This window comes from Eucyclogobius newberryi, unplaced genomic scaffold (genome assembly GCF_026437365.1).
Source record: "Eucyclogobius newberryi isolate DKJ021-1_F unplaced genomic scaffold, fEucNew1.0.hap1 SCAF_17, whole genome shotgun sequence".
NCBI lineage: Eukaryota > Metazoa > Chordata > Actinopteri > Gobiiformes > Gobiidae > Eucyclogobius > Eucyclogobius newberryi.
The window spans coordinates 31,166,751-31,181,654 of record NW_027315801.1 but is presented as its reverse complement, the minus strand read 5'-3'; the positions used below and the strand labels follow the sequence as shown (position 1 = coordinate 31,181,654).

General features: G+C 40.7%; 1 protein-coding gene across 18 annotated transcripts in view; it reads left to right on the top strand.

The window, feature by feature from the left end:
* The window catches only part of huwe1 (HECT, UBA and WWE domain containing E3 ubiquitin protein ligase 1), a 37,585-nt gene that overhangs the window by 4,216 nt on the left and 18,465 nt on the right, over positions 1 to 14,904 (top strand). For 5 of the 18 annotated variants that reach the window (XM_072449993.1, XM_072449983.1, XM_072449991.1 and 2 more), the window contains 33 exons: positions 427 to 525; positions 603 to 809; positions 890 to 1,042; positions 1,158 to 1,220; positions 2,212 to 2,289; positions 2,370 to 2,420; positions 2,503 to 2,671; positions 2,749 to 2,849; positions 3,247 to 3,397; positions 3,469 to 3,596; positions 3,677 to 3,817; positions 3,893 to 3,998; positions 4,097 to 4,201; positions 4,266 to 4,367; positions 4,450 to 4,530; positions 4,631 to 4,737; positions 8,584 to 8,761; positions 9,198 to 9,289; positions 9,392 to 9,612; positions 9,730 to 9,787; positions 9,868 to 10,056; positions 10,128 to 10,373; positions 10,498 to 10,631; positions 10,712 to 10,827; positions 11,534 to 11,713; positions 11,799 to 12,015; positions 12,105 to 12,227; positions 12,295 to 12,532; positions 12,644 to 13,000; positions 13,375 to 13,497; positions 13,590 to 13,685; positions 13,790 to 14,059; positions 14,727 to 14,879. In XM_072449993.1, the coding sequence (XP_072306094.1) occupies positions 427 to 525; positions 603 to 809; positions 890 to 1,042; positions 1,158 to 1,220; positions 2,212 to 2,289; positions 2,370 to 2,420; positions 2,503 to 2,671; positions 2,749 to 2,849; positions 3,247 to 3,397; positions 3,469 to 3,596; positions 3,677 to 3,817; positions 3,893 to 3,998; positions 4,097 to 4,201; positions 4,266 to 4,367; positions 4,450 to 4,530; positions 4,631 to 4,737; positions 8,584 to 8,761; positions 9,198 to 9,289; positions 9,392 to 9,612; positions 9,730 to 9,787; positions 9,868 to 10,056; positions 10,128 to 10,373; positions 10,498 to 10,631; positions 10,712 to 10,827; positions 11,534 to 11,713; positions 11,799 to 12,015; positions 12,105 to 12,227; positions 12,295 to 12,532; positions 12,644 to 13,000; positions 13,375 to 13,497; positions 13,590 to 13,685; positions 13,790 to 14,059; positions 14,727 to 14,879 (4,833 nt within the window). The remainder of the gene's footprint in view (positions 1 to 426; positions 526 to 602; positions 810 to 889; positions 1,043 to 1,157; positions 1,221 to 2,211; positions 2,290 to 2,369; positions 2,421 to 2,502; positions 2,672 to 2,748; positions 2,850 to 3,246; positions 3,398 to 3,468; positions 3,597 to 3,676; positions 3,818 to 3,892; positions 3,999 to 4,096; positions 4,202 to 4,265; positions 4,368 to 4,449; positions 4,531 to 4,630; positions 4,738 to 8,583; positions 8,762 to 9,197; positions 9,290 to 9,391; positions 9,613 to 9,729; positions 9,788 to 9,867; positions 10,057 to 10,127; positions 10,374 to 10,497; positions 10,632 to 10,711; positions 10,828 to 11,533; positions 11,714 to 11,798; positions 12,016 to 12,104; positions 12,228 to 12,294; positions 12,533 to 12,643; positions 13,001 to 13,374; positions 13,498 to 13,589; positions 13,686 to 13,789; positions 14,060 to 14,726; positions 14,880 to 14,904) is intronic. The other 13 variants (XM_072449995.1, XM_072449992.1, XM_072449994.1 and 10 more) reach the window with 10 other exon arrangements.

The following is a 14,904-nucleotide window of genomic DNA, read 5'->3' as shown; positions in this document are numbered from 1 at the left end:
GCGGAAATGAAACATGCAGAGGGCAGTGGAGAAAACGGCAGTATTTATAGTCTGCCTGGGTTTCATGTGGTGTTGACTGTAGATATCTGAGCTGCTAGCTGCTATGAAATCCTGTTAATTTCCGCACAGAACCGTCAGCATAGTTGAAATTATTTCGGCGTAGAAAATCAGCTCCACGCATACGCGTCGGCAAAAATGACGACCTTTGTGTCCTCGCAGACACACCGAGCATAAACCTACCTTAAAGTGGATCAAAGAACACAAACTGCAGGACCCAAACCGCACATCACTGATTTGTACTAAGTAACACTGAGGAATAATGTATATACGTTTCTCTTTCTCTATAATCTAATGTTACAGTAGCATCTATTGTAGTAAACATTAGAAATACATGAATGATTGAGGTTTCTTCTTCACACTTCACAGCCGGCTGACTGCAGGATACTTATTGAAAAGCTTAAGGCATGTAGTGATGAGCAGCTCCTGGTTGAACTGCAGCACATCAAGACCTGGAATATTGGCAAGGTGAGTGTCAGTAGATTCCCAATTGTTGATCTACTTATGTTCAATTTATAAAGACTTTATGCATCAATCTATTTTAGTGTGAGCTGTACCATTGGGTGGACCTCCTGGACCGCTTTGATGGCATTCTCTGTGATGCTGGCCAGACAGTGGAGAATATGTCCTGGCTGTTGGTGTGTGATCGCCCTGACAATGGTCAACTCAAAGCTCTGCTGTTGGCAGTACTTAACTTCACAGCTCTGCTAATTGAATATAGCTTCTCTAGGCACCTTTACAGTTCCATAGAGGTTGGTTTGAGCTGATTTTCACGTGTGGTATCTATGACAATATATCAATAAATGTCATCTTTCTTCTCTGTTCTTCCCAGCACTTAACCACCTTGTTAGCATCATGTGACATGCAGGTGGTCTTGTCTGTGCTGAACCTGCTATATGTGTTCAGTAAACGTTCCAACTACATCACAAGACTAGGATCTGATAAAAGAACACCATTATTGGCTCGTCTGCAACATCTGGCAGAGGTATGTCTTTTTTTTTTAACCTTTGCTACCATAGCGCTTTATCCAAGATGGATATAAAAATAAAAATAAACCTATGAATTTTGTTAATTGTTGTTTTTCTTTGGTCAATTTGTAGAGCTGGGGTGGAAAGGAGAATGGCTTTGGGCTGGCCGAATGCTGCAGGGATTTGCCTATGACGGTATTTTGCTTGCTTGTTATCTTAAGGTGTTTTCTTTTTTAAGATTTTGGGGCCTTTAGGTTTTATTACACAGGAGAGGACAGGGTGAAGTGGGGAATGAGAGAGAGGGGAGGACAAGCAGTAAATCGTCGAAGCCTGTCAATGTGCTTTAAGAAAACAAGTCCTGTGGACACACACAATTTTCTGGCGCCATGCATGGTGGTCTTTTGTTTTCACTTGTGACTAACTATACCATGATGGCAATGTGTCCTGGTGGCAGCAAAAAAAAGGCTTTCCGAGCAGCACGCAGACCTTGCACGGATACTTGCCCTGTTGCAGAGTGTGTCAGGAGCCGCTTAGAGTGGCTGTTTAATGCAATGTTTGGCTGTCATGTTCACACTTGTGTCATTGGGGAAAATGGTCACATATTTATATACTGTATTTAGCACCTTTTCTACCTTCAAGGCACTCAAAGCGCTTTACATCAGGGAACCTGTCACCCATTAATACACACGCCAGTTGTTCGCAGACACTGGGTCTGATTGTACCACCAACCTGTGGGTCAGTGGATCTGACCGCACTACCAGGATGTTAATGTCGAGAGCAAGATTTGAACTGCTGACCTTTGGATCAGAAGACAAGACTGAGCTACTGCCGCCCAGACACCCTTAGCCCTAGCTTAGACCGCAAAAGGATCAAATGTAGTGTGGACCCTGCAAGAATTCCAAAGCATTCAAAGAAATCAGAGTAGCTCAAACCGCCCTCCATAAGCGTTTCTCTATATAAATGAGCTATTGCGTTAACGCGTGGTCTTGCGAGTACAGCTTTCAAAGGATGTGACCGCAAGAGTTGCACTCTGTAAGAATACTGGTCTAACTCGGCAGTCGCAGTTTGAATCTGAGTCAGCCGAGATCTAAAATTTTATTTTTTTACTCTTTTAGTTACCCTTTTCTTACCTTTTACTCTTTACTTACCCATGTCATGTCTTCAATATTACAATTCTGGTTTACAGAAGTATCCCCCCAGTGCCACCACTCTGCATTTTGAATTCTATGCTGAACCAGGTCCCGAGGTCAAAATAGAAAGAAAGGTAAAGATTATCATAATTTAAAAATGTTTACTCCATTTGTTTATTTTGACTACTCTTACTTTAACATTATATTTCTACAGCAGACATGCAGTAATACATTACACTATATTCACATCGAGCAGCTTGACAAGGTAATATTTCTCTAATTATCAATATATCTAGTTATCAATATTTCATCAAAAGAACTGCAAATATTACTGTTGGTATTTTCAGATTTCAGAAAGTCCCTCCGAAATTATGGAGTCACTGACGGCAATGTACAACATCCCTAAAGATAAACAGACCTTGCTGTTCACACACATTCGACTAGCCCATGGCTTCTCCAACCACAAGAAGAGACTGCAAGCAGTGCAAGCCAGACTACATGCGATTTCTATACTGGGTAGGAGAAAGTACATTTTCTAAATTATTGAGTAATATGTTTATTCTAATAACCTTTTTAAACTTTTTCTTTTGCAGTGTACTCAAACGCACTCCAAGAGTCAGCTAACAGTATTCTGTATAATGGCCTGATAGAAGAGCTGGTCGATGTACTTCAAATTACAGACAAACAGCTTGTGGTAAGATTTAATGTATCCACAAAACACTAAAGTCTGGAACATACTACAGGATTTCTGTGAATTTGATACCTGAGCACAGACCACATTGCTACTTTTCAGTGTGGTCACACTGGAGGGCAGTTTCACTGTCACCGTGGTGACACATTAGGAAACACAGCTAGTCAAGTATTTACTGAAAAACTATAACAAACTAAATAGATTTGAACAACACATTCTCAGGAACTTGTAATGATCAATACAAGCATCACTTGTATTGTAGCTCGCGTCAGGCCTCCCTAAACACAAATTATCCTGTAGTGGGTTCTCGGCTTCACATTGTTGTTGGTGTTGCAGTACATTTCTGTTATTTATGTAATAGTATTGAGTATGTAGTAATGTTGTTCATATTGTTTTAAAGGATATCAAGGCAGCATCGTTGCGCACTTTAACATCCATTGTTCATCTTGAAAGAACCCCAAAGCTTTCAAATATCATTGATTGCACCGGCACTGCTTCCTATCATGGCTTTTTGCCTGTGTTGGTGCGCAACTGTATACAGGCAATGATTGGTGAGGAAAAATACCTGTGACTTGTGATATAATCTAAAGAAACTATGAATAAATTACTTTGTACTTTGTAGATCCTCTGATGGAACCATACCCACACCAGTTTGCAACTGCACTCTTTTCCTTCCTCTATCACTTGGCCAGCTATGATGCTGGAGGCGAGGCGCTAGTTTCTTGTGGCATGATGGAAGCTCTTCTGAAAGTAAATTAATGCAATTTTAAAAATAGCATAAAATGGATAAAGTTTTAAATCAATAATTTTGTAATCTGAAAATCTATAAGGTAATAAAGTTCCTTGGGGACGAGCAGGATCAGATCACATTTGTGACACGAGCGGTACGGGTAGTGGACCTTATTACCAACTTGGACATGGCTGCCTTTCAGTCCCACTGTGGCCTTGCCATTTTTATTTGTAGGCTAGAGGTAAGTTATTACGGTCAAATTTAAAATGACAAGTTTTGTGCCAAATTGTTTATTTTCTTTAACACTTAAATGCAGCATGAAGTAGACCTATCAAGGAAAGAATGCCCTTTTGTCATCAAGCCAAAGATTCAAAGGCCAAATTCTGCTGTGGATGCTGAGGATATGGACACTGACATGGAAAGTTAGTTACCACCATTTATAAGCCGGAGACGGTGCATTTTATTTCTAATGGATTTTCAATTTCATTTATATCACCATTTTGATTTATTTTTGATTCAGTGTCAGAAGTTGCCATGGAAAGTAGTCCTGGACCATCCACTTCTGGATCGAGACCGGACATAGACCATCGGGCACAGAACAACGCTGTTAACACACCACGTGCAGGTATATACCACTTAAATGGCATAAAATAAAATCTCAATATATTGATTATCCCGACTCCCCTCAGGTATGCAGTGTATACCACAACGAGCAGCACTGTTAAAATCAATGCTCAACTTTTTGAAAAAAGCCATCCAGGATTCTACTTTCACTGATGGTATTCGCCACAGTAAGTCAATGTTATTTTATCATTTGTGCTTGTAATTAAGCTTCTTACTATTCATACAATGGCAATTTTTCATCTTCCATAGTAATGGATGGGTCATTGCCTACCTCTCTCAAGCACATAATCAGTAACGCAGAATACTATGGTCCCTCACTTTTTCTCTTGGGTGAGTTTGCAGTCATTTGGAAATTTTGACCAGTACTTTTTTTTATTAAATTGAATACATAAAACGATAAATTAATATTTTGTTCCCGCTCTGATTTTAGCGACGGAGGTGGTGACGGTGTTCGTATTCCAGGAGCCATCTCTGCTTTCTTCTTTACAAGATAACGGCCTCACTGATGTTATGCTGCATGCACTACTCATCAAAGATGTAGGTTTATTTCTTTTTAGCCTTAAACTCATTTATAATGCATTGCAACTTCGGCACATATGTGATGGAGCAGTGTTTTTGTACATTAGATAATTTGGTTTGCTGGGCTCTAGAATTGCGACTAAGTTTTTAGTTGGTCCATTTGTGCCGTCTCCTCAAATTCTCAGTCCAATCACGCGCGAGTCTAATATTTACCCAAGGGCATACCTACCCGTTTTGCTCTCAAAATAGGTTAATCACATGAATTGTGTAGATCTGCAATTTAAACATTTTAAAAAGTGGCACCTCAAGAACCCTGTTTAATATCAGACAGCTCCAATTCTACTAGCGAGGTTTGTGCGTCTGCTGTTGCTGGCTGTTCCGTCGACCAGCGCAGACGCCTCACAGAGACATCACCGCTGTGTTATGGCCGCTGTTTGTAGGGCTGCAGCTATAGATTATTTTTGTAATTGAGTAATCTGTTTTTTTCAGTAAAATTATTTTTAAAACTACCTCAACTTAACTTTTTAAATATATATATATTTTTTAATTCAAAGGTATATACATGTGTGTGTGTGTGTGTGTGTGTTTGTACATACATACATACATACGCACGCACGCACGCACGCAGGTGCCCACGTTGTAACATGAGATATTTACCGTATTTTCCGGACTGTAAGTCGCACCTTTTTTCATAGTTTTTGCCGGGGTGCTACTTATACTTATACCCCGGAGCAACTTGTATGTGATATTATTTGTTATTTTCACACTTGCAACCACATTTCATACTCCAGTGCAGCTTATGTTTTTTTTCTTCTCTATGCATTTTTTGGCTGGTGTGACTTGTAATCCGGTGCGAGGAGTTGCTGTACCAGCAACGGCAATGATGGTACACGGACTGGGGCGGTTCAGAGAGACACTTAAGTCTGAGGAATAATCTAAATAAAACAGGAAATTCACAAAATAGAAAAGTTTGAAGGCTAATTTTATTGATATATTATAGCCCATATATATGTAAACAGTTTTTCCCAAAAAAAACTATTAAACTATTTCCTTTTTTTTTCTCCAAATGAAAGGTGTATATGTTTTAACTCCATGGTGTAAAGTGGATTTGATCCTTATTTTAAAATACAATATTTCTTTGTAAAAACAATTCACCTTCAATTTTTGTTTCAGACTTACCAAACAAAATATAAAAAATATTGGCCAAATATCGGTTATCGGCCCAAGTGTTTCCAATAACAATGGTATCGGTATCAGCCTAAAATTTATATATTGGTGCACAACTAGTTAAAAGTGCCTAGTACTAAGAGTAATTTTGTCTCCAAGGACGGTTTAATGCACCTTCATTATTTCCAAAGGTACATGCACCCTAAACATACTATTACATTACATATCCATCAAGAAATTTCAATATTGGCTACCCAAAACTTAATGGAATCATGGAAATGATAAATAAACACACAGACATAGTCATTTAAATGTATTACCAGTGAGCACTGTATCATAATACACAATGTTGGGCACAATTTTGGTATGTAATGAAAATTTGTAGTTTTAGCTAATGGGTGAAGGCAGTATTATAATGCTGAAATCATTTAGACACATCAATTCTTCTTGGCCATTTCATCCATTGAACACAGGCAGCCTCATAGTCGAGATCATCAGGGTTCCTGCAGATACTTCAGAGGTGAGCAGAGTTTAGTGAATATGTTTATTTTGCGCCAAGCTATGTCTTGAGGATTTTTGGCGTCCCCGCCATCCCTCTATGTACGTAGCACGACCCCTGATCACACTTTACATCGTCCTCACATTTGCATTGAGGTGGATGATCTAAGTTATTGCAGTAGCATCCTTTAAGCTGCCTATGAAACCCTCTTGGTTAAAATGTGGTCCTTTAAGTCCGGGATGTATCCACCGTCTGCTTCCGCTCGCACCCCGCCTGGTCACGGAGCGGACAACAACACTGAGTAGCCATTTGTGTCTGTAAACACGCATGTAACTATGTGCTCACCCGCTTTTAGTAAGAGTAATAGAGGTTAAGAGCCAAATGTTAAGTCTGTCAGCGATATGTGAAGCGACGCACTCGGACTGAGTCAAATGGTTTCCCAGTGTATCCACAGAACACACAGATTTCACTCGTTTACAGGTACGCATACGCTGGTGATTTACACAACAAAAGGGAAAATTTCGCGCGTGCCTTAAATGTAACAAGAGCCATGGGCCTGTGAAAGTTGTCATGTCTTATTTTGCTGAGAAAATGTGGTTTTTGAAGCTGTATAATTACCAAATGGAAAGTGAAAGTGCAAAGCACATGGTCTGTCAAAGTCGAGTTTAAGTGGCACCTCACAAACAATGTAGTCATCCTCGCTGCACTCTTCTGCATTTTTTCCTTCCTGAAACTGTCCAAACCCCTCAGAAGATGAAAGCCGGCTCCTATTTTTTGGTCTGTGGCTACGCCAGATGTGCACCGGTGCATGACTTATTCATTAAACCTACCCTAATTGATGAGCAGAACCACAACTTGCCTAAAAATAAACTAGATTTAGTCCAACTTCATATTAAAAGCCCTTTTTAATAATACATGATGTAAATTTAATACAAACATTCATTTCTCATTAGAGAGGGAAAAAATAAATACAAAGTCGATGTGATCGGTTTCGGCAGATTAAAATGTCAGATGATCAGTGATCGGCCCAAATATGAAAAATATCTCCAATCAGGATACACAAACATGATACTCAAGTTTGTGTACATTGAATGTTTGAGGTGGGTGGTTGTTAATCTCTACCACATGCAGACCTGACACACATAGTAAGAAAGGTGACAAGAGTGTTCCTCATCCCTGAATTCCCCCAAATTTTCAACCAAAGTGCTGCCAAATTTGTTAACTGCCTGAGCATGGTCCAGTCCTCTCCCATGCCGAGAGTGCCATGGTTTAATAATTTAACCCGTAATGTTCCACTGAGAATCTGTTTTTCCGTGGAGCCCCTGACCCAGAGTTTGAGCCTGTTTTAAACTTTTTAGTGATTCACCTTTTTAATGTCAAGTTTTGTAATTATGAGTTGTCAGAAGGGTAACTAAGGATATATACAAACGCACACGTACACTAGAGGAACCCGTCTCCGAGAACTATTTTTTCCTCGGCCGTTAAGGATTTTTTGGCTTCTAGGCTTTATTTGACAGGACAACATTGCGTGTCAAGGGGGGTTGAGACTGGGGAAGGACATTGCAGAAAACTGTTGAGCCAGATTCTAACTCATGACTCTGCAGGTTTCTCACATGGAGCGCACGCATGCTGTCCACTAAACGATCGAGCAGTGATAGTCTGTAGGGTTCTACCTTTTTTTTTTTTTTGTCATCCTCGCAGTGTCGCATGTTCTGTCAAGTCCATATGGGTGTTTAGAGGGTTTTTCTTGGCAAATGCATATTCATTTCTGAGGGGTGTTGTGTTCGTAGCTGGATTTCTGTGAATATGGTGCAACTCTAATTTAAGTAAGAATTTGGCACCCTAAGAGGACTTTGTGAATCTGCAGAATTCTCTCTGCAAGTATGAAGTTATGAACATTTTGTGAAAAAAATATAATTAGGCTTATTGTGACTAAACAATCGATCACATCAGTGCCAATAGTAGCTGTTGAAGTGAGAGTTACTTGAATTGTCTTGATGTTTGATGATCTAAAACAAAGCGGGCAACACCGTCTACCTTTTATTTGTATTTATTTTTACGGAAATACTTTATTCAGAAAAGTTTGGTTTAACAACTTGCTCTGCTGTATATTGTTTAGCCTAATTGGCTTGAAGTATCTATTGCTTACAGATTTTTAACAAACCCAACCTTTTATTATTCCATTTAATTCTTTCCAGGTTCCAGCAACCCGTGAAGTTTTAGGGTCTCTTCCCAATGTGTTCAGCGCGCTGTGTCTGAATGCAAGAGGTTTGCACTCGTTTGTTCAGTGTCAGCCATTTGAGCGTCTCTTCAAAGTGCTCTTGTCTCCTGACTACCTGCCTGCCATGCGCCGGCGCCGTAGCTCGGACCCACTGGGTGAGTTGATTGTGTATTGATTGTTTGATATTTTTTTTTTTTTTCTGAAACATGTCCTGTGCTACAAGGGCCGCTGTTTGCCTTTTAGGTGCCTCAAGCAGTGGTGCCCCTAAGCGTCACAATATCGTTATTTTTTTAATTAAAAAAATATATATATATATATATTTATATGTAGGTATCGTATCGGGGTAGGTATCGTATCGGGGTAGGTATCGTATCGCGAGGTTCTTGACAATGCCCAGCCCTAGTGCCCCTATGCCCCAACCCACTTTGAATGTGTAAATAATCTGTAAGTGTGTGTGTGTGTGTGTGTGTGTGTGTGTGTGTGTGTGTGTGTGGTCAGGTTGGTGCCATTCGGAGCACTTGATGCCCTACACACTGCACATAATGGGAGTTGCGCCACTGTGTGCTACATTGTCATGGCTTGTGCTTTTAGGTGACACTGCTTCTAACCTGGGAAGTGCAGTTGATGAGCTCATGAGGCACCAGCCCACACTGAAGACTGATGCTACTACAGCCATAATTAAGGTAGACTAACATCACAGACTTGAATGCGCATGTGCCATTATTATTTTTGAAAATTAAAATTACTCTAAATTATGCTATTTTTTTAAATGTTTTAATTTACAGTTACTAGAGGAGATCTGTAACTTAGGCCGGGCTCCAGAGTACATCTGCCAAAAACCTTCAATCCAGAAAGCAGATGGAACTGTGGCTGTACCACCGGCCAGGTCCAGTCATGCAGCTGAAGAAGCATCCAGTGAAGATGAAGAGGAGGAGGAGGCTCTTCACACCTTTAGCCAACAACAGGGGGAGCCAGAGAGCAACAGACAGTCAGTGCCACTTGAACTGTATGACGCTGAGTTCATATCACAATAGTTTAAAACATCCATTTAGTCAGGCTTTCTTCACCCACATTTATTAAGTTTTTTAATACCCAAATGTAATATCTGTTCTTTTTTTTGTAGGGTCGTGGGTACAGAAGAACGGATTCCTATTCCTCTCATGGATTATATCTTGAATGTGGTATGCATTTGTACTTACGCTTATTATTATTTTTTTTTACCAAGAATAACTCAGTGATGTGGTATTGTTTGTTTTCTTAGATGAAATTTGTTGAATCTATACTGAGCAACAATACAACTGATGACCACTGCCAGGAGTTTGTCAATCAGAAGGGGTTGCTTCCCCTGGTTTCAATCCTTGGTTTACCAAACCTGCCCATAGACTTTCCTACATCAGCAGCCTGCCAAGCAGTTGCTGGTGTCTGCAAGTCAATACTGGTGATAAAAAATGTTCAGTGATTTGCTATCAATAATCATTTAAAATACGTTGTTGCATTAATTAACACTGTTGATCCTTTTAGACTCTGTCTCATGAGCCTAAAGTTCTTCAAGAGGGCTTGTGCCAACTGGATAGCATTTTGACCTCCCTGGACCCATTACATCGGCCAATTGAGGTGCCTGGTGGATCTGTGCTTCTCAGGGAGCTGGCTAATGCAGGGCATGTTACAGATGCAACATTATCAGCACGTGCCACTCCACTACTGCATGCTCTGACTGCGGCACATGCCTACATCCTTATGTTTGTCCATACATGCAGAGTTGGACAGGTAAATATTTCATTGGTTTAATTGGCCCACATTTTAATAGTGATACCCTACAATAGAAATTATTGTATTTTATCCAGGTTCGCTTTGACACCTTTGTGATTTGTCTTGTCTTCTCAATGAATAGAGTGAAATCAGAGCCATTTCTGTCAACCAGTGGGGCTCCCAATTGGGCCTGAGTGTTCTGAATAAGCTCAGTCAGCTCTACTGCTCTCTTGTGTGGGAAAGCACTGTTCTGCTGTCCCTGTGCACACCCAACAGGTGACTCTTTAGGCTTCTAAAAACAATGTTTGTTTAATTCAGTGTCCAGATTTTATACCCTTTGTTTTGTCTGTGCTTAGTCTGCCTCCAGGTTGTGAGTTTGGTCAGGCTGACATGCAGAAACTAGTTCCCAAAGAGGAGAAGCCATCTTGCAGCAGCAATACAACAACAATGGCCTCAGGCTCTAAGAAAAATGGTAACTGTTTAATGGCATTTCTTCATTGTAAACCCTCAATTTAATAATAGAAGATTCATTGATGACTTCTGCAAACCACAGAAAACCTTCTAAGCTGCTGGCCTCAGCTCTTCACAGGGGACTTTATCTTGGTGCTTTTATTATCGCATTATTATGTAATTACCTTTTGCATATGACGTATCAACATTTTTGGAAGCGCCACAATAAATTAATTAACTGTGGGTGGAGACTTGAGATGGGTGCAACTACAAATATGTTGAGCTCCGATATTTAAAATGTAGTTTCACTCAAACATGCATTGACCACAAAACAATTCTGAATAAGCAAATCATGAGGGAAAACCTTGATTGACATGATTATGATTTTCCTCAGTATGTCTCTGATAAAAACTACTGTTTGCATTATAAAGGGTAGCCTCCTGAGATGACGATTATTTTTACAAGGATGCAAATTGCTGGCCACAAGAGTGCGGGCTCATGACTGTCTCGGCCACTCGGGAATAATTGGCAAATTCAAGTGAAAACTGAATTCACACACAGTTGCATTACTTAGTCACAGTTCTAGAGGCCTGCAAAATCAATGATTATGTGACCATGCAATTTAAATTTATTGTTTTATACTAATCTGCTTTTAATCTTATTTTTAATGTATGAATAAATTAAGGTCTTAAATCTGAATCTAAAATCCCTGTTATTCTGCCTGACAGAAACTGAAGCAGTATCTGTGGACACTTCTGCTGGAGGATTGCTGGAAGGCATTGGGCTTGATGCAGACACACTGGCTCCAATGGAAACCGATGAACCAACTACATCTGATCCAAAGACCAAATCCAAACTCACTCCAGCCATGGCCACTCGCATCAAACAGATAAAACCTCTTCTGTCTGGTAAGAATATTTTGTCAAAAATGTATTCGATAAATGTTGTTTGGATATTTATTGAAAAATCACTCTGCTGATGTCTGTTTTCTAGCTTCATCTCGACTTGGAAGAGCTCTGGCTGAACTGTTTGGTTTGTTAGTGAAACTCTGTGTGGGCTCTCCAGTCCGACAGCGCCGCTCTCATCATGCCACCAGCACAGGCACAACACCGACCCCTGCTGCGCGAGCCACTGCCTCGGCCCTCACCAAACTTCTCACTAAGGGTCTAAGCTGGCAACCTCCTCCATACACACCAACACCACGTTTCAGGTCAACATAGTGCCCTTGCATTAAAATAATGTATCAATGTATACTAAATAAATACATTATTAATTTGATTTTTCCAAATCTTCCTACAGGCTTACTTTTTTTATTTGCTCAGTGGGGTTCACTTCTCCAATGCTGTTTGATGAAAGGAAGTATCCCTATCACCTCATGCTACAGAAGTTCTTCTGTTCAGGAGGACATGATGCTCTGTTTGAGTAAGCATTGTAAGCATTTGATTTATGGAAATATCGTTTTACATTGCTGATAACTATTTTTGTGCAGAACCTTTAACTGGGCTCTGACAATGGGTGGCAAGGTGCCTGTGTCTGAGGGTTTGGAGCATGTTGAGTTACCAGATGGGACCGGAGAATTTTTGGATGCATGGTTAATGCTGGTGGAGAAGATGGTGAACCCCAGCACAGTACTGGACTCGCCTCACTCACTCCCAGCTAAAATGCCTGGAGTCACACCCACCATGCCTCAGTTTAGTGCCCTTAGATTTCTCATTGTCACTCAAAAGGTAAGTGTGTGATGGGAGCTACATAATGTACAAATATGCTTAATGGATATTAATTTCCCAAAACTAAACCGAGAAACATATTGTGATGCCTCTGAAAAATAAACTTTTTAGGCTGCATTCAGCTGTATCCGCAGTCTGTGGAACAGGAAACCCCTTAAAGTGTATGGAGGCAGGATGGCTGAGTCCATGTTGGCAATACTCTGTCACATCCTGAGAGGAGAGCCAGTAATCCAGGAGCGGCTTGCTAAGGAACGGGAGGGTACAGTTCGCCCTGAGGAGGAGACTGCCTCCACCGGCTCTTTGCCGGGCAGTACTGCCCCTGGATCAAGTACAACAAGCGGAGAAGGCTCTGCACCAACTGGGTCTTCTACTGGAGCGCCACCCACAGGATCAGCAGAGGATTCCACCAACTCAAGTTCCCGCCGTGAGCCTCAGGTTAACCAGGCCCAGCTCACACAGGTACGCCAGGTAAACAGACTTTATTTGAGAATTGTGAACCTAAAGTGGCCGCATAGACTATGGTTTCTTACCACCTTTACTCATTTTATTATGTATAAATTGAATCCTAGGCCGCCATTTGTTTTATAACAGAAGATGCAAAGGGTGAGGGAGGCATGAATAGGGCTCCCAGCAGCATCTCCAGCAGGTATCATCGTCAACAGTGTGAGGACAGACATAAAGACAAAAAAGGAGTACAGAATAATGATTGGGAAAGGTTCAGGTGTTAGGCAGTTTTCGAGTCATTTTATGTGTGATAATGTTAGTTTTTTTTCTTTTTTCTCGTCCAATAACTTTGCAGTTTTTAGTTCATTTTTGTAAATTTATTCTTTTCTGCGTTTTAGCTTGTGGATATGGGTTTCTCCAGAGAACATGCCATGGAGGCTCTGCTTAACACCAGCACTATGGAACAGGCTACGGAGTATTTACTCACTCATCCTCCTCCTCTTCTTAGTGGAGGAGTAAGGGTAAGGATTTATTTGTAGAAAGGCCTTTGTATGTAATGAATTGAGGTGATCTTGATGTGGTTTATGTACATGTTTTTTTCTTAAACCTCTAGGACCTCACGATGTCTGAAGAGGACCAGATGATGAGGGCCATTGCCATGTCACTTGGTCAAGAGGTCAGCATGGAGCAACGCTCCGATTCTCCTGAGGTGTGACCTCATATTTTGTGGATTTTGCCAGCTTTATGAGATACTGTAAAGTAGCAGTACTAGTAAGTGGCAACAGTAGTATTTATTACTCCTTGGGTGTATAGGAAGCGGCACGGCGTCGTGAAGAAGAAGATCGAAAAGCCAGGGAGCGGGCAGAGGAAGAAGAGGCTCGATGTTTGGAGCGCTTTATGGAGGCTGAGCCCCTGGACCCCCAGGAACTGCATACCTTCACAGACGCCATGTTGCCGGGCTGTTTCCACCTTCTAGATGAGCTCCCTGATACAGTCTACAGACTGTGTGATCTTCTCATGACGGCCATTAAGAGGAGTGGCCCAGAGTACAGAGACCTTATTCTAGGTCAAGTTGTGCACCAGGTGACCAAATTACAGTGCTTCTCAGCATATCAGTGTATGTTAAAGCCCAGAACTATCAGAATTCAATCAAGTTTGAGTAATTTTGTTAATTTATTGTGATCGCCGTCTGAATTGCTGTGCCAGCATTGTTAAAGCAAAAACTGAAGGATGCATGGATTGTCAACTTTCATATTAGATAACCCTGCATACTAATAAACAGCTTATACGTTATTTATTCTGTAACGCTAAGATAGCCCAATCTGGATTTTAAAATATCGGTCATGGAAAAATTCATAGCAACCGATGGCTGATAAACTCTTTTTATATTTTAAGGCCAATATACTACAGGACCAATTTTGATAATTTTCTGTACTGTGCACCGCTATGCACAATAAAAGTATCTAAACTAATCAATAGAATTTACCACCACACTGTTTTACTACTTACTATAAAGGAGCAGTGTAGCCACAAAGCTTAAGTGTTGAAATAAAGCTTCAGAATATTGGTCTGTGCTGGAGATTTAAAGCAAGAACGGACATGCAGAAAAGTGCAAAATGCATTGTGATAAGTGCACAGTAGCTCAAGACCACACACTTCAAGAGACCCTGGTTTAGGACTTCATTTTCGAATCATCATAATTTTTATTTAGGAATCCATTTGTAATCTATACTTTATCCATAATTTTTAGGTTTGGGAGGCAGCTGATGTGCTCATCAAGGCCGCTGTGCCCCTCACAACCAGTGACACAAAGACTGTGTCAGAGTGGACCAGGCAGATGGCTACACTACCGCAGGCCTCTAAATTGGCCACGCGCATTCTGCTGCTTACTTTGCTTTTTGAGGTAATCCAAAATACTTTTCAGGGTG